Here is a 22272-nt window from a genome sequence, read left to right as displayed (position 1 = left end):
CATTTGCAGGAAAATTGGGGAACTTGGGACTATGTTAAGCCAAATACGCCCCAAATCAGACTCAGGGGTCACTTTGTCTCCTATCCCGAAGCTAGGCGGGAAAAAGGAATAGAAAGGTGAGGCTGCAGGTCATAAAAATCAAAGGGAGAGCCGGGCGCAGTGGCCCACGCGTGTCATCGTGCAGATCGGGAGGCTGCGGCAGGAGGATTGCCAGTTCAAAGTCAGTCTCAGCAAAAGGGAGGCCCTAAGCATCTCAGTGCGACTCTGTGTCTAAATAAAATGCAAAAGAGGGCAGGGGACGGGGCTCAGGGGTGGAGGGCCCCTGAGTTCCGTCCCCAGTACCTACCCCACCCCCCGGGAAAAAAATCAAAGGGAGTTTACTAGAGGCGAGGACTGGTAGAGGCGGGACGGAGGGGGAAGTGCTGAGGAGGTACGCTGCTAAGTTGTGTGGCCCCATTGTGCGCTTGTACAAGTAGGTGAGGACAAATCCCACCCCCCATTACGCAGCTTTATAACACAACCGTTGAAAAGATGGGGAATCAACGTGGTACCCACTCATCCATAGAATACTACACAGCCAGGAAAAAGGTAAAACGCTGTCATTGACAACGCCCATGCCCCGCCCCCCGGCTCCTCTTTCATGATCCCCAAATCTAAGGAGTGCAGTGGCGGACACTGGCCACTAGGAGGCACAAGAGGAAAGCCCTCACTCCATGCACCTTGGGCACCTCCTGCAAGTCCCCCGTCTCTGTCTGTCACCTCGGCCAGATCCATGTGTCATTTCCGACTTGTGTTCAAAAGTACGTGCCCGGCGCAGCTCAACGGGCTCATGCAACCTGTCACCTGCAGAGAAAGGGACGCTCCCGGCAGCCTGACCCCCAATTCCCCGGGGTGTGTCCAACTGCAGCTGGCAAAGCTGGGGCTCAGGAGACCGTCAGGGTCCCTCTGAGGTCATATAAATCAAGATAGAGACTGGAGGTGATTTGGGGCTCAGTATGTCAGAGTCCCGATCCCAATTCAGGAGAATCATTTGACCCAGAGTAAACCAGCCCCAGGGGACTCAGACTTGGTTTCCTTGTGGGTAAGATGCAGCCCCTGCCGGTCAGCCAGCTCAGAGGGACTAAGCACAGTACCTTCAACAGCGACCCAGCACCACCCACCCTGCAGGCGTGGGATGATTTGGTCCTGAAGGGGAAAGCGAGGTTTGACTCAAAGCAACAGCATGATACAGCATCCGTGAGACCCCAAATCATACCGTACCCCCAAAGTCCATCCCCCCATCTGCAGAACATAACAGAATATCGGGAAGTTCTGCAAGTGTCTAGCTGGATGGATTTCCTCAGGAGGAACGGGTCCAGATGGTGTGGGGAGGTGCAGGGGTGAGAGGGAGCTAGGATTGGCGTGGGATGCCAAGGTGCGTCCTCAACCTGTGGGGACGCCAGGCATCTCCCTACGGGAACCTGTGGGTCCTGAGTGGCTGGTGTTGCAAACCTGCCGTGCAAAATCATATACGGCAGAGAACAAGCCCTGCCTCAGAAACACCGGGGGTCCAGCCCTCCCAGGACCTGGGGGAGGTAGGAGAGTCACTTGCTAATCAGGAGGACGATGCAGGACAATGGCTTGGGATCCCCTTTCTCTCTTCCTTTCCTGGTTTGGTATTTGCAGGATTGAACCCAGAGACGCCAACAGAATGCACAAAAGTCCTACCACTGAGCTAACCCCTAGCATCTTCTCTTGCCCCTTTTTTTGGTTGGAAGACTAGAAACAGTAAAGTGTGGGTGTCCGTGGCCGCCGTTGACGGGCTCTGAAACTCTTCAGGGAGTCTGTGGAGACCTTAGCATAATTGTCAGATTCGTTTCCCGTTCACAAATAACTGAATGGTGTTATCTATTTAAATCCTACAAGAATTCATTCTGACTTTTTTCCTGGAAATCCCAGTCGGTGTCTTAGCAACGGTCACCATGGAGACGCCCAGTCCTCTGGGTTAGGATCTCTGTTACAAAATAAAAGTCTCCCCGGGACTTTTATTTTAAAGACTCAGCCTCCCAGGTCTGAGAATCTGCATTTCTTTCTTTTTCTCTTTTCTTTAAAATAAATCAACAAAATGAAGGGGAGTCCCCCCGAGCTGTGCTGGGGACAGACGGGGGGGGGGGACCCTGGCGCTCGGAAGGCAGCCGAGCCCCTGGGGGTCCGTGTCCACCCTGGGGGGACCTGGTCACTGCAGGAGCCGCTCATCAAACCCAAGGGCACCAGGGAGGGGGCAGCTGGCGATCCCCAGCCAGGGACGGACTCCTGCCGCCCACCACCTCCCGGGGTCCCACAGAGGGTCCCCTTGCAGCCACTCGACATGACATCACGTCCTGCGTCACAAGGAAATGCTGATATTTTTGCAGCGATGACCAGTTTGGAGGCAGCATGTCCCCTGGGTTTCTCGCTGGACGCACCCCGTGGTCCACGCCATTCACATTCGACACCAGCCCAGGACACACGGGTCATGTTTTATTAGGGGACAGAGGGGATGGTGACAACCCGAGGTCCAGGGGACACTTCTATCAACGGCCCCCAGTGCTGACCCCACAGCCTCCTTCCCAGAAGCCCTGGACCTGCAGCCCTGCCTGGCCTCCGGGCACAGCCTCCACCACCTTCCTCACAGACCCCCTGTGACCTGCAGGGGACATGCAGGAGGGAAGTCCTGTCCCTGAGAGGAGCCAGGGGACCCTGAAGGGGGGACTTGTGGGACCCTGACGCAGACCAGGTCCCGGGACCCAGGGGGACGAGGCTCCTTCCTCCAACCCTAAAATCTGCAGGAACAGGTTCCACTGAGAACCAGGCAGCAGGGGCCAGGGGGACCAGAGTGGCCATGGCCGTGGGGACTGGAGAGTGGGAGGTCACCCTGCTGTCCGTCAAAGTCAGGAGGGGACCTGGGCGGGGCTCTCTGGGGACTTCCCTGGGACCCCAATAAAACCGGAGGGCAGGAGGGGCACACTGTCCCTGTCCCCTGTGAGAGGACCCCTCTATCCCTGGAGAGTGTCCCCTGCCCCTCTCCACCCCTTCAATACGCTCCTGCCTGTCACCCTGTAGACCACCGCGGTCCCCAGTCGCTGGGGACCCCACAGGGTTCCTGACGCGTTTCTGGAGGAGCCGACCACTGTCCAAGGAGCCAGAGGAAAGAGACATCCTTCACCGCCAAGGGTCACTCTGTCTCGATGGCTTTAAAGACTCAGGTTAGACAGGTGGGGGGACTGTCCGGGACCCGGAGCCGCAGGATCCGAATGCAGGAGGGCCCCACCTGGACAGAAAGCCGTCGTGGCCACAGCCGGGGGGCCCAGCCGTGGGGCCAGGCCTCGGCCACTTACCCAGGACGCCCAGGCGGTAGTTGATGGTGATGACGATGACGTTCCCGTAGCTGGCCAGGATGCTGCCGTCGATCATGTTGCCCGTGCCCTCCATGTAGGAGCCGCCGTGGATGTAGACCATGACCGGCTTCTTGCTGCTCTGGTCGTGGATATCTGGGGGGGAGAGCAAGTGGGGGACACCGTAAAGAATCACACTCAGGGGTGCCCGCTGCGTCCAGGGGGGGACGAGGGGCCCGGGGACCGCGGTGACGTCCCCTGCCAGGAACCCCAGGTAGGCAGGCTGACAAGGGGGACAGGCTTTGGACGCTGGCCACCACGGCTGGGACGTGTTCTCTGCACGGAGGCCACTTTTGGAGGGACGCTGGGGGGGGGGTGAGGCTCAGGGGAGACCCCCGGCCTCCAGGGCCCCACGTCCTGCAGCAAAAAAATAGGAAAAAAGATTCAAAAAGGAAAAGAAGAAAAGCAAAAATATCTGGGGAGCAGCGTCGCGCCCAGAAAAGCATCTCTTGGTCTCTTCTCGTCGGTCCCCGGAAACGGGGGGAAACCAGGGGGTTTTTGCTTTGCTCAAGAAAGACACAAAATGGGTCGGAACTAACGGAGCTCTAACCTCGAGCCCCGGGTGGACTTTATTTGTTTTTTTTTTTTTTTTTGAAAGTAAAATGGACCTAAGGACGTGGATTATTTGGAACAGGACGGACACCCTCGTTTGTGGCTGCGTGTCAAATATAAAAATATTTCAAAAGAAGAAAAAGGATCCGCTCTCCGTCCAGGACAGATACTGACCCAACACAAATAAAGGGTTCAGAGTTATCAGCAGAACAGAACCCCGAAAAAAAATTTAAAAAAAAATTAAAATATATATTTTTTAATGGATGGCAGTGATGATATGTCACCGTATCTAAGGGACAAAAATATGGAAAGTCCAACTCGGGATGAGATGTGGCCACTGCTCGGTGTTTTGGGACGGAATGTGAGTGGCCCTGGGGAGGTGGGACTCCTAAGTTTTTCTTGCTATTTATTATTTTAATGTTATTATTATTTTATAACTATTGATATGGAGACGTAGCTCAATATGCAAAATCAGAGACATTGGTTTGTTGTCAAAATAAAACCTATTGCGGGGCCGAATGGGGCACAGTTATAATTCTAGCAAGTAGGGAGGCTGAGGCAGGAGGTTGGAAAGTGGAAGGCCAGCCTCAGTCATAAGGCATTGAGCCTATAATGAGATTCTGTCTCAAAGTTTAAAAAATAAAAAGGGCTCGGGGTGTGGCTCAGTGGTTGAGTATCCCTGAGTTCAGTCCCCGGTACAAATAAATAAATGAATAGATGGATAAATGAATTTAAAAAGCACACATTTTCGTGTCCGTGTTTGACAACGTTTTATCCTTGGAAACCGTCAGAAAGGAATTAGGGGGATGACCTCCCGTTATTCTGCAAGATGGCTCCCATTAGAGACGGGCAGTCTGTTGGGAGGTGTGCAGAGGACAAAACCTGCTGCTTACGGTAAAGTACAAGAAAAAGTGTCTCTGTCCCCAAGACCTTGCAGATATTTAATCCACGAAAAAGAAGAAATTTTATTTCTGATTTAAAAATTAAAATATACGCCAGGCAAAGGTTTTGCACACCTGGAATCCCAGCAGCTGGGGAGGCTGAGGCAGGAGGATGGCGAGTTCAAAGCCAGCCTCCGCCAAAGCGAGGCCCTAAACAACTCAGGGAGACCCTGTTTCTAAATAAAATGCAAAATAGGGCTGGGGATGGGGCTCAGGGGTCGAGGGTCCCTGAGGTTAATCCCAGGTACCAAAAAAAAATAAATCAAGGTGAAATAAAGGAAAATATGAATTTTCCTCCCCTCCCACCACCAAATCCAACAGATCTTCTATGAAGCTGTGGGGACATGTTGCAGTGGGTGGAAAAGATCAGGACACCCACGTTTCAGAATAAAATCTGCATGGAAAAAAAATCACATTTGGAAGGAGGGAAAGTGGATCGTGCACATGCACCACTGAAAATTCTACTTTCTCTTCTTGGGACCAAGTAGGAAAAAAGTAAGAAAAAAAGAAAAAAAAATTAGAAAAAGGTGGATTTCTTTGAAAATCGTGTTTTCTTCCATCTCACGTCTGGAAAGAAGGTCTGCAGGTCTTGCAGCCATTTCCGGCCCTCTATGTGGTGACTGGGATTGAAAATGAGGATTTTTCTTTTGATTTTTAATTTGGCAAAGAAGAAAATAAAGAAAGAGGCGCGTTCGAGTGTTCCCGTTTCAGATAAGGGGAGGAAAAAACAGGTTGAAATGAGGGGAAAAGTGCACACAGAGAGAGAGAGAGAGAGAGAATAAAATATAAAACCATGCATGGGAGTTGAGCTTTGGAAAAAAAAAAGATTTTAAAAAATACCTTCATCGTCACCACGATCATTACTGGTGATATCGTCTGCGATTTTCTTTGTGTTGGCTCCTGGGTCATATTGTAGAAGTAAATAAAGGAGGGGAAAAAAAAAAGAGAATTCAAAAACAATAGATTTGCCAAAAATTCAGAGAAGAGAGAGAGATTCTACCCAGTAAAAGGAAAAAAAAAATGTAACACAAAAAGGTCGAAATCTGTTACATTTGGATTTCAAAAAAAAAAAAAAAAGAAAAAATGGGATACGGGCAAATGCAGAGAAACAGAAAGATGTCCGCAAGAACCAATTCAAAACGTTATTTGTAAAAAAAAAAAAAAAAAGGTTAAGAATCCCGTGAAGATGCAGTTTGGGGGGTTAACATGAGACTATTGCAAAAAAAAAAAGAGAGAGAAAAAATTAAAAAGGAAAGAAAGAAGAAAAAAAAAATCTAATGTGAGTTGTTCCAAAAAAATTGAAAAAAAAAAAAAGAGAAAGAGAAAATCAAATTACTGAATCTAATTTTTAAGAGATTTCCCACATTCTTAAAAGCAACGCATAGGACCTACTCAACGGCTTTTTGAAATTTTAAGCTGATTAAGGTCCCTGAGGACGTTGGATTGAGGAAATTTCACCATTTTAGCAGAAACGCACTTAAACAAGAAAAACAGGGTTCTCACTCAGAGATCACAGATTGGCACACTGCATGCATGAGAGACACCAAAACTGGGGGCAATAAGTCACTCACTCACGGGGAAGTTGTGAGCCACGTGCTGCGTGTCTGCAGAGCTCACAAGACCTGGAGGAGCTACCTGTGATACGGCTCTCTTCCTGGGTGAAAATCAGGTGTCAGGATTGTGACTGTGCGCGACGCAAACACCCTTGAAGGACCGCTCCCGGGGTGGGTGCAGGGGGCTGGGTAGTGGATCCCCCGTGTTTGTGGAGAGACTCTGGGAGACACAACGTTAAGCTGCATCAACAGGACAACATGAACCCCAGAGCTGCGACAGCAAGGTCCCTGTGACACCTTCCAAGCCCTGCACCCCGCAGTTTAGCCTCCTAGAAGTTAATATGCACCCAGGAACAGGGGACAAGTGGGCAAAGCGTCCTCCTTCAACACATTCAGTTCCAAATTCTTTAAAAAAAAAAAATCCAATGTTTCTAGCAGCTCAGTTCACAGTAGCTCAGCGATGGAACCAAACTAGGTGCCCTTCAGCACATGGATGGATAAAGAAAATGTGGTCTATACACATAGTGGAATATTACTGGGCTATGAAAAAGAATGAAATGATGGCATTTGGTGGTAAACGGATGGAGATGGCGCACACCTGTCATCCCAGCGGTTTGGGAGGCTGAGGCAGGAGGATCATGAGTTCAAAGCCAGCCTCACCCAAAGTGAGGCCCTAACCAACTCAGGGAGACCCTGTCTCTAAATAAAATGCAAAAGAGGGCTGGGGACGGGGCTCTGGGGTCGAGTGTCCCTGAGTTCCACCCCCCATCCTGCCCAGGTCCCCCCAAAATTAACAGTTTAGAGACAGAGGCCGCTGGCCTCACCAGACTCCCCTCTCTCCCAGAAGGACCCTGAGCTGCCCCGAGTATCAGAGCGCTGTCCCTGGTCCTGCTCTCGACATGGCCAAGTCCAGCATCAGGACTTTCCACTGCGCAGGTCGCCCCCCAGGGAAGACGCTGCCCACCCAGACCCCCGGCTCCTCTTCTTTCCAGGTGCTCTTTGGATGCAGCCGACTGACCCTCAGCAGAACGTCCGAGTAGCCCCACTGATTTCGTGGAAGGGCATACAGAGCCCCACCGTCCACCTGCAGACCCGCCGTCCACTTTCCTTCTTCTTCGGATCTGCCCAGAAGAAAACCTGCCCGGGGATCTCCGTGTCCTGGGGCGGCTTGCACTTGGCCTAATGCTCGCAGACAGAGCCCGTTCCTGGCGCAGCAGCTGAGTGGACATGGTCACCTCTTCCTGGGGCTGACCCGGTGCTTGTGGGTCAGCAAGACCATTTCTGGGAGCGTCCGTGGACCTCTGTGGACGCGTCTGTAGATATCAGTGGGAGGAGAGTGGACGCCACGTCCGTCAAATAATCACTTAAACAGTGACCGGGCTGCGTCCAGGTGGTCAATAGTATCTCATTTATTTGTGGGTTTATTTCTTTCGTGTTTGGCACCAGGGATTGAACCCAGGGGTGTTACCCACTGAGCCACGTCCCCAGCCCTTTTTATTTTTTTTATTTACAGACAGAATCTCCTTGAGTCGATCAGGGTTTCACTGAGCTGCTGAGGCTGGCCTCCCACTTCCAGTCCTCCAGCCTCAGCCTCCCAAGTTGCTGGGATGACAGTTGTGCCTCCTATGGCTGGCTGCTTCCTCCTCCTCCTCCTCCTCCTCCTCCTCCTCCTCCTCCTCCTCCTCGTGGTTAAATCATTGGGATCGTAGCCTCAGCGTCTCCTGGGTGCGTCCCTGACATCAGCTGGATCCGCTCCTTCCTGAAGGAGGCTCCGTACCTTGGCAGACCTGTGAGGAGCCTTTGCAAAAGCTGCGTGTAGGATGGCCCGTCCCTCGGGGTCCCCGCTATGTTCCTGCAGGACTTTCTGAGCCCCTGGTGGCAGGGTGACATGGACGTCCACCAGGGTGCACTGGGCCCCCAGAAGATGCCCGCCCTCTCCCGGCCCATCATTCCACCTGGCGGACAGAGATGTCACCTCTCGCCATCTCATTAGCATTGACCCGGCCGAGCTCATTCCTTGGGCGGACCCCGTCCGAGTCCATCTAACGGAGACGGCCAGCTTTTCCGTGCATTCTGATTTCCGGGCGAAGTCCCAGGTGAGCTCTCCATCAAAGGTCTCCTCCAAGCCCCCGTCACGGACATTCAGCCTGAGGACCTCCAAGTCCTTCGGGGGACACAGAAGGAAACAGAGGACGTCTGCGTTTGTCGTTGCCTTGGACCAGAGTTCGGTTTCAGGAGAGCCTCGGATCGGCAGGAAAACTAAATTTGCAGACAACGGCCGTGTGTCCCTCTGCAGTTGCTCAGTCTTCAACCTGAACATCGTGTGGGTGACTTTGTTGTAATGAATGAGCCGACGGTGCGACACTTTGATCGACTAAAGTCCACGTAGGGATCCTCAGGGTTTTTCCCATGACGTCCCTTAGGGTGTCAGGGTCCCCCTAGGGGACTTTGTGGATCATCCACTCCATCAATGAGGTTTTCCTGGTGAGGTGCGTGGTTGCACGGGGACACGGGGTTTGTGCGTGGGAGACAGATGCATCGAGTCACATGCAGAGGACACACCATGCACCTGGCTCCTGGTTGGGGACTCACAGCAGGACCCCCGGCTGGGTTAGGGTTGGCCGAGTTTCTACCGGTCCCTCTTGTTCTCCTCTTGCTGTATTGCACGCTTTGCAAGGAACTTTTTTTCTGCACAGTGAGGACGGAAGAGCACAGAGGGACGTCCCAGCTCCCTGGAAGGGATTCTCTCCAGAAATGACGGGGACAGATTCCGCCTGGGGCCTCTGTGGGCAGAAGGGATCCAGACGCCTGTCCGCAGCTTAGGTGCGAGGGTGTCCGTGAGTCGGGGAAGAGGAAGACCTGGTTTCGCTGCAGGAAAGACGTTGGCAAGATACACAGAATCATCAGGCCACCGTCTGTGTCTTGGGGACTTTGCTGGAGGAGGAAAAACTGTCACAGACAACAAATGAGCCGAGGGGCACTTAGGTATCCAGAGGAAAGATAGACTGTAGCGAAGAAGGCGAGAACTAGTGTCCCAGATTGGGATGGAAGAGACCAGCTTCTTGGAAATGAGAAAACACAGCGATTGGTGGATCCAGGTGTTGAGAGCCACAGCCGAAGGGGCCCCAGCAAACTTCCAGCTGATTGGCTCACAGCGGCCCCAGCAACTTGTAGCTGCCAGCTGATTGGCTCACAGCGGCCCCAGCAACTTGTAGCTGCCAGCTGATTGGCTCCTCTGTGGTGATGCTCATTGGGCTGTTTCCCCGCCCTTTCAGACCATGGAGCTGCTCATTGGGGGACTCTTTTGGCTCCACCCACACGACCCAGCCAATCGGCCTCAAGAGCAGGAGGAGTGGGCGGGTTGAGAGGCTCGTGGGAAGCCGGTGGTGGCAGTTGGGCTCTGAGGGTTTTTTCCTGAGGAGCTGTGTGGTTTGGTGTGTGTGGTTCTAAAAATAAAGTTCGTTTCTTTTGACAAGTGGCTCCTGAATTGTGCCCAGCCAGACTGCGGCATCCAGGTGAAACGAAGCCACCCGCATATCATTTCCCTGGTACAGATGACCCTTCCGACAAGACGCAGCCCCCAAATTTGCCACAGTGAACGGACAAAGAAAAGGGGGCAGATTGCTAGAATGGAATATTAGGCGGCCAGAAAAAATGCTCTCCCTGAGACAGCTTGGGTGCACCAGGGGGACATTGTGTGACGTAGAATATGCAAGGGACACAAAGATAATGACCACGTGCTCGGACTTACATGGGGAAGCTGAAAGGGTTGATCTCAGAAGCCACTTTGGTGAGACAGGATCCTGCTCGGTTGGTGAGGCTGGCCTTGAACTTGCAATCCTCCTGCCTCAGCCTCCCCAGGGGCTGGGATCCCAATCTAATGAGCCCCAATTACAACATTTTTCTGTATTTCCATGAGGATCGAATTCTTTTGTGGAGTGATAGGATTAGAGGGAGGGTTTTCTCTCATGCAACTGTTTAAACTCGTGCACGTAACGATTCCAAGCCAATCCTTTCCCTCTATCGTAAATCCGTGAGTACGGGCGCCTCACCAAAATGCAGGCTTAATGCCTCGCGGGGTGTTTACAGAGTTCTGCTACATGAAAGTCATTAAAATAAGAAAAAAATTAAAAAAGCATGATAATTCGAGATCACCAGAAAAAGTATTAGCGACCTAATGACTGCATTTCTGCTATAATTATGTGCAGAAAATCCCTCCAGGTCAGACATTTTGATTATTATTATTATTATTACTATTATTATGATTATTTTCAGCTACAAAAATGCAAATCACTAAATTCAGCGCAAAATATTTACCAGCACAAAAAAGAGTGAGTTAAAAAGCCACACGGGGTCCACATGCCCGGCCTTCACCCCAAATCCCAGCCTCGGTCTCACGGCCAGTGTGTGGGTCGATGTCCCCGATGGATTTCAAAATGTACTTACAAGATCCTGCCTTGGGACCCTCTCAGGAAAAGGGAGACTTGACTTGGTTAAGTCCGACTCAAAGAAATGACCCTAAAAGATCAAGGTCGCACCCTTGGTGCAGAGGAGCGTGGGGGTCATCTCAGCAGCTTGGGAGGCTGAGGCAGGAGGACTGCATGTTAGAGGCCGGCCTCAGTCACTTAGCGAGGGGCTGAGCAGCTTGGGGACGCGGCTCACACCCGCGTACACACTTGTGCAAATGTCCCAGCCACGTAGAGCCCGAGGACGTGTCATTTGCTAACAGACTGCATGTGACACAGTGGTCTCCTAGTGTCCCTGTGACCCCGACATGGGTCAGGGTCCACTGGGGGCTCTGCCCAACAGGAACAGCACCTACGGGGTGTCTGGGGGGGCACCCCTGATGCTAAGCGATGCAGAAATCTGCAGGCGGAAATGCAAAGAGGCGCGGATGATTTTGTAAATGGCTGGAGCAAATGTGTAAACTGCAATTCAACACTTATTGCACGTATTATAGACATAAAGCACACACTATGTGCATATGCATGTCACACACAGATTATCTTACTGGTATACGATGTTGCAAATGTATTCATGACCTCGTTTGCATCAAGATATTTGTGAACGGGAAACATAGTAGGACAGCGCATTAAAATCAATGATGATATATTTTTAAAAAAGGCTTCTCACTGCGGACAGAAGCACAATCGACAGAAACACAAGAGAGAATAAATGTGGGTGACGATGTGGGGACAAGGCTCCCTCCTACGCTGCTGGTGGGACTGCAAATGGGTGCAGCCACTCTGGAGAGCAGGATGGAGACTCCTCAGAAAACTCGGAATGGAACCACCATGTGACCCAGCTATCCCACTCCTTGATCTATACCCAAAGGACTTAAAATCAGCACACGACAGGGACACAGCCACATCCATGTTCATAGCAGGTTAATCCACAACAGCTGAACTGTGGAACCAACCTAGGTGCCCTTCAGCAGTTGAATGGATAAAGAGACTGTGGTATGTCTACACAATGGAATATTACTCAGCCAGGAAGAAGAATGAAATGATGGCAGTGGCTGATAAATGGATGGAGCTGGAGACTATGACGCTACGTGAAATAACAAAATCCCCAAGGACAAAGGCCAAATATTTTTTCTCACATGTGGATGGTAATGCACAATAAGGGGTGCAGGGAAGAACAGAGGTGCTTTGGATCAGGCAGAGGGGAGTGAAGGGAGGGGAGGGTGTGGGGTAGGGAGGACAGGAGAGTGAATGGGACATTGCGACCCTGTGTGCACATGTGACCACAGGACCTGGGTGATTCTGCACCACGTCCAAGCAGAAGGAGGGGAAGGGACACTGCATCTATGTGGGACGTGTCCAAGTGCCGTCCACTGTCCTGTGTCCCTAATTAGAACTAATTTTTTAAAAAGGACTTCAGGTGGTCACTGACTCAACTTTCACGCACCCTAGTGACCTGCAGCTCTGTCCCTAGAGTTGCAAATGGCAGGCGCCATCCTTTTTCAGAGCTGCATGGTATGCCATGGTGTCTTTGTGCACCACATTTTCTGCATCCCTTCATCTGCTGATGGACGCTGATGCTGCCTCTCTAGCTCGGCTCTCGTGAACGGTGCTTTGGTGATGTTGGAGGACAGGCGTCTCTTCGACATAGTGATTCCATTTGTTCTGGTTCATGAGGAATTGTGCAGTTTACCCCGAGTTGAACAGGACACAAGGCACGCGAATACTCAAACAGCAAATGTACTTCCTAAATACGGATGATCACCCTTAAATAGGTATAATCACACTTAAAAAATTAAACGTCACCTGGGTGCCCTGGTGCACGCCTGTCATTCTAGCAGCTTGGGAGGCTGAGGCAGGAGGATCGCAAGTTGGAGGCCAGCCTTTGAAAGTTAGCAAGGCTCTCAGCAACTCAGTGAGACCCCGTCCCTAAATAAAAAATGAAGAGGGCAGGGGACGGGGCTCTGGGGTGAGGGGCCCTTGGGTTCAATCCTGGGTGCCATAAGTAAACGACTCTCTGACCGTCCATCTCAACCCTGAGCCAGGGATCCCCGTCACCTGGTGGGGGGACAGTGAGGTCGGCCGTCTGCACGGGCTTCTAGGACCTGCCCCGGCCACAGGGGGACGTGCCGGGTCCGTGGTCCTCTGCAAGGGCAGGGGACATGGTTACGGCTGGGGACCAGGGTGGACGGAGAGGGTCAGGGAGGGGCTGTGCCCAGCGGCCTGGAGCTGACGGCCTCTCGTCCAAGCCCTTTGGGGGTAAGGGACAGAGATCAGGAGGAAGACGGGGACACCTCAGGAAGGTCAGAGGCATGGCCAGTGGCCTCAGGGGCCAGGACCCGGGTAATAAGTCACCGAGGAAGAAACATTTGCGCCCAGGACCTGCATCCTGAGGGGACGCTGATCGTCCATGTCGCCGCTAGTTGGCGGAGAGGGCGACACCCACTTGCGGATCCCAGCACCTAGGAGCGGTGGCAGGTGTCCCCTGCTATGCAAGAGGGGAAGGTGGCCACGGGTTTGCAGCCACCGCGATGGCCCAGGGCCAGCGTCCATGAGGAGGCAGGAGCCGATGTACAAGGATCTCAGGTCCCACCCTGGACCCTGGGCTCAGGGGCATCCGGCTGTGGCTTAGCACGGGAGCTCGAGCCACCTCTGTGGTTGACAGCCTCGGTCATCACGGAGCCGGTCATTAAGAAGACACCAGCCAGGTCCTGGCACCCGTGTGTGTGTGTGCATGAGTGTGCACAACTGTGCGAGTGTGCATGAGTGTGCATGAGTGTGCACGACTGTGTGAGTGTGCATGAGCGTGCTTGAGTGTGCACAACTGTGTGAGTGTGCACGAGTGTGCATGAGTGTGCACGACTGCGAGTGTGCATGAGTGTGCACGACTGTGCATGAGTGTGCACGACTGCAAGTGTGCGTGAGTGTGCATGAGTGTGCACGACTGTGTGAGTGTGCATGAGTGTGCATGAGTGTGCATGACTGTGTGAGTGGGCATGAGTGTGCTTGAGTGTGCATGACTGTGCGAGTGTGCATGAGTGTGCATGAGTGTCCACGACTGTGCGACTGTGCATGAGTGTGTTTGAATGTGCACGACTGTGCGAGTGTGCATGAGCGTGCATAAGTGTGCACGACTGTGCAAGTGTGCACGAGTGTGCACGACTATGTGAGTGTGCATGAGTGTGCACGACTGTGTATGTGCGTGAGTGTGCATGAGTGTGCGAGTGTGCGTGAGTGTACATGAGTGTGCACGACTGTGCGAGTGTGCATGAGTGTGCATGAGTGTGCGTGAGTGTGCGAGTGTGCACGCGCGTGTGCAGAACAGGTTTTGAATATGCTGAGCTGAATCCGTCACCCAAAGCACGAGGATTCTGCACCCCTCGGACGTCCTCAAGGTGACTCAAAGGACACATCGTGAGGGGACGCAATGATGCCAGCCCCTGGATCTTATCAGGACCCGGCCACAGGAGGGTCACCTTGGCCTGTGCGGTGTGCACAGAGAGGGACAGTCTGTGGTCACAGAGATACCAGCAGCTCCCGGGCTCAGGGAGCATCGTCCGTCACAAATGGTCACTTCCAAAGGCGATCGTGACATCGGCTGCTGCTGGAAAGTGAAGTTAATAAGACGTTTTAAAATCCAGGTTCTCCCTGGAGGGAGCGCAAGGCTGACCCGGCTTGGGCACCCGCAATCCTAGAACGAACAACGAAGAAAAACATCCCTGTTCTTCCAAGAGCGTGGCTTGGAGGGAAGACACTGCGGTGGACCGGATCCCGACCATGTCCCGAAAGCCCCTGTGTTGAACACAGGTCCTCAGAGCTGCAGGGACCAGAGTGGGGACTGACCGGGAAGGACCAGAGCCCATGAACTCCGACCCCATCGCTAGATTAAATTACAGATTAAATGAATGTGTGACTGTGATTCTAGCAGCTTGGGAGGCTGAGGCAGGAGGATTGCAATTGGAGGCCAGCCTCTGCGACTCAATTAATTATGGATTAGACCATTGCTAGTGGACAGAGGAAACAGGTCCCTGGGGGTCTGTCCTGATGTGCCTCCTCTTCATCCGGTGGCTCCTTCTCGCTCTGATCCACACCGACATGAGCTTCCAACAGGACCGTCCGCCATGTTTCCTCACGGACTTGGCCAACCCTGGGGGTGAGCCCACAGGGACCATGAGTTCCAGTCCCTCCTCCCCCAAGCTGTTCTTCTCGGGGATTCTGGAGGCGTCCACAGAAAGCGGACGCAGGTGTGTGTTCCAAGGAGGCGTTGAAGAGGAACTGAGTTTGGAAGGTGCATCCGTCCAAGATGGAGCCTGGGAATCCAGTCTGCAGCAAACCAGAGGCCTTTTCCCACAGCACCGACGGGACGACGGCCTTCAGTTTCCCGGGGGTCAGTCCTCGAAGGCCAGATGGAAGAATGGGGGCCACACACTGAGCACCTCTTCAGCACCAGTCTCTCCTCTCTGGAGCACGGGAAATCCATGGAGTTCTGGTTCACCTGCCGCCATCTTGGAAATCCCAACCAGCCAGTGGGAAGGAGCCCTGCCCACCTCAGGGTTGAGAGCCACAGCCCAAGGTGCCCCAGCAAAGTTCCAGCTGATTGGCTCACAGCGGCCCCAGCAAGCTTCTAGCTGCCAGCTGATTGGCTCCTCTGCGGTGATGCTCATTGGGTCATTTCCCCGCCCTTTTAGACCACGGAGCTGCTCATTGGGGGACTCTTTGGCTCCGCCCACAAGACCCAACCAATCGGCCTCAAGAGCAGGAGGAGTGGGGGAGGTGGAGAGGCTTGTGGGAAGCCGGTGGTGGCCGTTGGGCTCTGAGGTTTTTTCCTGAGGAGCTGTTTTGTTTGGCGTGTGTGGTTCTAAAAATAAAGTTCGTTTCTTTTGACAAGTGGCTCCTGAATTGTGCCCAGCCAGACTGCGGCACCTCAGTAGGTCAGCTCTGTTGGTCCATAGATGGGTCCAGCTGAGTCCAGTGTCCTGTGCGCAGTGGTCAATTCAAAAATGTCCACTGTGACTAATGAGAGCAAATTAAATTATTGATAAAACAAATTAGTTTAAAAAGAAATGTCCACTGTGCTGGACCACGTGGGAGGCTGATGCTCAAAATCCACTGCTATGGGATTCACTCAAAAGGTCACTCAATATAATCATAACTGCATAAATTCTTCCTCTAAACCGATGGACAAATGAGGCCCTAGGATGAACATGAGCCAGAGATATCTAAAAAATATATAAATTTTGCACACAGGATATAAAAAACACGGAATTTTTACAGAATTTAAAGCTGAAACTGGCACCCATTCCAAGAATCTCAGTATTGGGTATTTATCCAAGGAAAAGCGTTGTATTGAAGAGATGCCTGCGCTCCTGAGTTCTTTGCAATGATACTCATAATAGACAAGAAATGGAAGCCACCAGATGCCCATGTGTGGGTGCACAGGTGAAGAAAATGGGATCAGTGTACAAAATGGAATACTATACAGATAAGAAAAGGGATAGGATTCTAACTTGAGCCAAAGTGGGCTTAACCTGGAAGACACGCTAAGTGAATCAGATCAGTCTCAAAGGACAAAACTTCAGAATGATGTCACTCGTACATGGGACAGGAAAGGTTTGATCTCATGCAATCAGAGAGTGGGAGAGCAGAAGGCAGGAAGAACCGGACACAGAAAGATTGACGGGTGGGCACAATGGAACCCAGAGGAGGACGGATGCTCATGTCCTACTGCACGGTCCAGGGAAGATAGTAAAGGACGGCGCATCGGGTTTTTCAACATCGGTACAAGGCAGAAAGTTGAGTGTGTTCACCAAAGAAAGAGAAGATCACCCTCAGGAACAGGCGGGTTACCCACATCTGCTCAGTAGATCAGAACAAGATGGCGGCAGGGCCTGGAGGAGGAGAGCAGCTCAGGACAGGGCACCAGGGGGCAGAGAGAGCTCTGCTCACCAGGGACAGGACAGAGACCCCAAAGGCACAGCCCAGGGACCCCCTCCTCCAGCCACCCCCACCTGCTGCAGTCACCACCCAGTGAGTCCATTCAAGTGGATTAATCCACTTACTGGGTTAACACTGTCATCATGTGACCACTTCAACTCTGACTTCCTGCTTTGCTTCACACATGACCTTTTGGGGGACGCCTCCCACCTAGACCATGGAGACGGAGCCAGAAACACACACAAGACGGCTTCACTTTCTGATCAGTAGGAAGGTAAAATCCACCTCCCCTCCACCGTCACCCTGTGGTGTGGACGCAGACCTGGCACAAAGATCCTCCCTCGACCTGTCACAATAGGAGGCGGGTGCACTCAGCTGTCACCGTTAAAATCTCATGGAAACGGAAAAAGGGTGGCCGACACTTCCATGTCACAAATCACGTCATTTCCACATCGAACATGTTCAGTAGGGAAAAAAAAGAGTCTGATTTTTTAAAAAAAATGATCATTATTTTTTAAATTTTTTTAATGAGGAAAGTGAAAGATTTTTCAAGTTTGATGGTTGAAATCAAGGTCTTAGGGTTACCTGGGTCCATGTGGGTTGGTTCAATGACCCTTCAGACTTCCAATGGTCCCAACCTGAAACGCATCCACAAGTTTGGTCTTTTTTCCCGTGCAAGGGATGCACGCACAGAAAGTGCTCTCCCTCTGGTGGGATAAGAGGAGGAACTAACAGCTCGCTTCAGCCCGGAGGGGAAAGGGACTCTTGTGCATGCAGCTGAGCACTCTATGCCCTGCTGAGGCGCATCCAAAGGATTGGAGCGTAAGGTACTTGCAACACGGATCACGGGAAGTGAAGAAAGCTTGGAAACTCCATCAGGGACCACTTTCCTGGCCCAGCGGAAACTTATTTAAGTTAGTATTTGCTCACTTAAGACCATCGAGATGAGATCTTGAGAAAATCAGCAGTTATTTTAGAAACCAAGGACCGGGGACGGCACCGGGGCCCAGGGTGCTTGGTGTGTCATTAAAGTCACTAACTGGGCGTGATTTTGAAATAGACAACAAGAGACACGGAGCCGTGCAATTTCCCATCAAAATACGGTGACATTCGGAGCCGACGGCAACGTCTGGTCCCGTAGAATAAAAGGCACCAGTTACACAGAAGGGAGGTCACCGATGATTCACGGTGACGGACACAGAAAGGTCCACACAGCAATCCCCAGACTCGGGAGGCTGAGGCAGGAGGATCGAAATGGGAGGCCAGCCTCAGCCATGTCACGGTGCACCCTGGGAAGCACTGGGAGATGCGGAGGGGACCGCCACGTGCCCCCCGCCCTCCCGGCCCCCTTTTCTCTCCCAGTTTGCAGCCATTGAGTGGAACCCACAATCAGCACCTTCCAACATCTGTGCCGGCTTCTTCCCTAATTGCCGGGGCCACCCCAGCCGGCAGCTAATTACACACTGTCTCATCGTGTAACTGCCACGTGTCTTCCGTGTCCCACGCAGACGGGGAGCTGGGAGCTCACTGCCTACCAACGCCAGGGCTTTCCCATCTACCCACGTACCTGCTTCGCCCAGTGGGCTTTATTTTATTTTATTTTATTTCATTTTATTTTATTTTAGTCTCTCTCTCTCTCTCTTATTTTATTTTATTCTCTCTCTCTCTCTCTCTCTCTCTCTCTCTCTCTCTCTGATTTTCATTATTTTTTTTTTAAATGAGACAGGGTCTCCCTAACTTGTGTAGGACCTCCTCCCTCAGTTGCTGAGGCTGGCCTCCAACTTGACAGCCTCCTGCCTCAGCCTCCTGAGCCCCAGGGGTAACAGGCCGGAGCCACCACCGCGGGCCCAATATATATATATATATATATATTCAGCAATTCTTCTCAGTGGGGAAGCAATTCATCAGATTTTGCAACATCTAATGGGGGTGTGGAGAGGGCATCGTGACCTTGGAGAAAGTCACCAAAATAAAATCTAAACCGAAAGTGATGAGAATCTTCACCAGATTATTGACTGAGAAAAAAGAGTCGTATTTGTTATTTCCTGCCTGAAGGAAATAGTTCAGTGCCGTGTTCTGCTAATTTGGTCATCAAACAAGTATGTTTTTCTCTATAATTCGATCCGTATTTTTCCAGCCAAGGTATTTAAAAAAAAAAAAAAAAAACAACAAATATTGCCTGAGTCCCCAAACTGGTTACCACACGGCCTTGATTCGGCTTCTCTTGGGTAGAAACTGAATAAATGATAAATGTCTTTTCTTAGCCGAGCAGTTAGCTGTAGCATCATTTTAACTATGGAGACAAGAAATCATTACCTGTATTTTTATCTTTTATTTGCAGCTTCAATTTCAAGAATCCAGGTTCCGCGGTACAATCCAGGTTCATGGGACAAGCTAACCTGTATGTGGAACATTATGTGGGCAGGAAGATGACCTATCCCTTCTTTCTGAGCACTAAGTTCCTAAACACAGAATAACCCCGGGGCTTGTGCAAACTGGACTATGACTCTGTTATGGGTTAGGAATGAGGTGTCCCCAAAATTTCTTGTAGGAAATAATGCAAGAATTGGCAGAGGTGAAATGATTGGGTTAGGAGGACCTTAAACTAATTGCTGTATTAATCCATTGAGCCCCGTCCCCAGCCCTATTTTGCATTTTATTTAGAGACAGGGTCTCCCTGAGTTGCTTAAGGCCTCACTTGGGCTGAGGCTGGCTTTGAACTCACGATCCTCCTGCCTCAGCCTCCCAAGCTGCTGGGATAATAGACGTGGGCCACCGTGTGCAGGTGGTGCTCATTCTTAATAGCTGCTCATGTAAAATGACCTGGGTCTGAAATATTTCCAGATTATCACATTAAAACAGTAAAAGCGATATCACCCTCAAAAATATAGACGTACAGACCTTATAACAAAAACTAGTAAAAGAAAAAAGTCACGAAATTAAAAGACTGAAGACTTCATAAAGTTCAGCCATTTCTCAATTATCAATGAAATATATGTCACTAAATATTGGTTTTCCCATTCCGTGGACATATTCCACAAATCCTTGCAGCAGACAGTCTCTTGGACAGAAAAAAAGTTATGACGCATCCTCACGAAGCCCAGTTGGGGTCTCACCTCATGAGAAGTCTGTTCCTACAATAGCTAGAAACCCCGTGGCACCAAAGTCTTCATGTTTCTGTGACAATTGAAATACAGTGACTGTAGCCAGGAAGTGGCTTGCATAGACTTGTGGATTATTGGCCTGTTCCGGGTCATCCGTGTGGGGGACATAGCGTTACGTCCATGTTAGGTGAACCTTTCACTTCTTCTTTATGGTTGAGTAATATTCCACTGGGCAGAGATATCACATCCGTGTATACCACCAGTGAGACTCCTCTTGGTATCTGTTATGCCCTGTCCCATTCACTTCATGCTAAGTCACCTTGAGTTCACCTTGGGGATGGCTCTTGCGCCTACCTACCCTCACGGCTACCTGTATACCACGTTACAGATGCTTCAAATCTCACCCAACATCTGTATTGAGAGCAAGACGTTGAACGCCCCTGTCCCTTTGTCACCCTGTGTGACGATGACAGAACCCAGGGCCAGCCACTGGGCAGCCCAACTGAAGACCTTGATCTCGATTCTCAGCCTCTTGGTCCTTCCCTAGTCTGACCACCAGTCCACCTTCACCTCATTATGAATCATCTTTGGCTTCTTGAATAAAGACCCAATTTTCTTCCTCAACGACGTCCCCTTCACTCTGATTCCGACACTTTGCTTGTATTTCAACCTCGACCACCATGTCCGATCCCTCGGCCACCATATTTGCAGGAAGCACCCGGTAAAATGGCACCTCCTGGGAGATCCCCGACCTGGGCAGCATTTGCTCTCCTCGAAGCCTGCACACACCCCGAGCCCAGCCTCAGCCCTCCCTTGTCCCGCAGTGGACGACGTCCACATTTTATCACCTTCATAGCAGGATCTGCATTTGTACATTTTGTTCTAGCAGCGCATCCTGTAAATCTGGGTCCCGATTTAGAACTCAATAAATATCTGCGGAGGGGACGGATGGATGAATCATGCCCAACAACAAGGCCGGCGCTCCACTCATCCATCTAAAATTAACTTCAGACCTGGGATTTACGGCGGAGGCCAGCCTCGTTCATCATGGTGAAGTTCTGCATGAGGTCCAATGGCGTCCGTGCCAAGTTGGTGTCATGAGGTGACAAGGGAACAGCCTGATGCTAATGGAAAAGGATTTATTTATGCTACAGGAAAAGAATTTTGTGCAGTGCAGGAAGAAAATTAATAGGGCCAAATGTATGTCCTCAAAGAGCACCCCGCCCCCACCGAGGGGCACATGACCCATGAGGGTGACATGCTCAGAGGGCAGTTATTACATCATACACAAACTCTGGGGTCATCTGTAGGAAGACCAGAAAGAGGACACGGGTCGAAAAGTTCTTGTCACAAGGCTGAGCTGGGTGCACAAAGTGATTATTAAAGAAACAAGAACAGGGTGTCTCGAACAAAGAAGAGGAAGCAATGGTTAAGTCAATGTTCTGCCTCTGCTCTGGGCTCCTTCGTGCCCTTAAATGCCCAATTCAGTCTCAAATAAGTCTGCAGAATCTCAAGTTGTGTATACAGATCACATCTTCTTATATCGCCAGCCACCATCGTGACAGCCAATGGGAATCATATAGGACAAGAAGCAGGGCGAAAGGTGGCATCCAGGAACTATGTACACACAGGGGACAGAAAAGACCTTGACAAAGTCCCCATTCAGCAGGTGATGTGATCCTTGTCAGCGTAGCCTCAGATTTCAGAGGAGCCACATGTCCTACGTGGACCCCATGAGAAGGGCTTCCAGGGTCTCCACAGGGAACAAAACGATTGTGAAAAATCAGCCCAAGACTCACTGTCAGGACCGTCGGAGGCAGGGCCACCTTCCTTGGGTGGATTTAGTTCTTTGTGGCCCCTCGTCCACCTGAGGATATTTTCCAACAAGGAATTTCATCAACCTGATGAATACGTTGGACCAGAACATCGATGGCGTGTTCTTCCAGTGACCAGGGCCAGAGAGACGGGCTGATGGGGTCAGAGTCTCGTGGTCACGGTGGAGACCTCGTTCACATTCGACTCAAAGGTGTGTTCCACGCCGGAGTCCATTCTACCATGATCACCATGGAGGATGCCAGGAATAATGTTCCACATTAATGTAGAAGATGAAATTCAGTCAGAGAGATGGGAGAGAGAGAGAAAGAGAGACAGAGAGAGACAGAGAGAGAGACACAGAGAGAGAGAGAAGGAGGTGTTAGCATTTGTCCATGAGGGAGAGAGAAAGGAAGTAAGGGACACAGATAGAAACCTCCACAAGTAAAAATTTCATATCATTTATACGGATTCATGGAGAAAAAGAGCAAAGGTACAGA

General features: G+C 51.2%; 1 protein-coding gene across 1 annotated transcript in view; it reads right to left on the bottom strand.

The window, feature by feature from the left end:
• Nlgn4x (neuroligin 4 X-linked) overlaps window positions 1-22272 on the bottom strand; it is a 125617-nt gene that overhangs the window by 58664 nt on the left and 44681 nt on the right. The window contains exons 2-3 of the mRNA XM_077107820.1: window positions 5747-5806; window positions 3357-3509 (exon numbers count right to left, since the gene is read on the bottom strand). Of these exons, the coding sequence (XP_076963935.1) occupies window positions 3357-3509; window positions 5747-5806 (213 nt within the window). The remainder of the gene's footprint in view (window positions 1-3356; window positions 3510-5746; window positions 5807-22272) is intronic.

This window comes from Callospermophilus lateralis, chromosome Y, assembly GCF_048772815.1.
Source record: "Callospermophilus lateralis isolate mCalLat2 chromosome Y, mCalLat2.hap1, whole genome shotgun sequence".
In the NCBI taxonomy this organism is placed as follows: domain Eukaryota; kingdom Metazoa; phylum Chordata; class Mammalia; order Rodentia; family Sciuridae; genus Callospermophilus; species Callospermophilus lateralis.
This window is presented reverse-complemented; position numbering and strand designations above follow the sequence as displayed.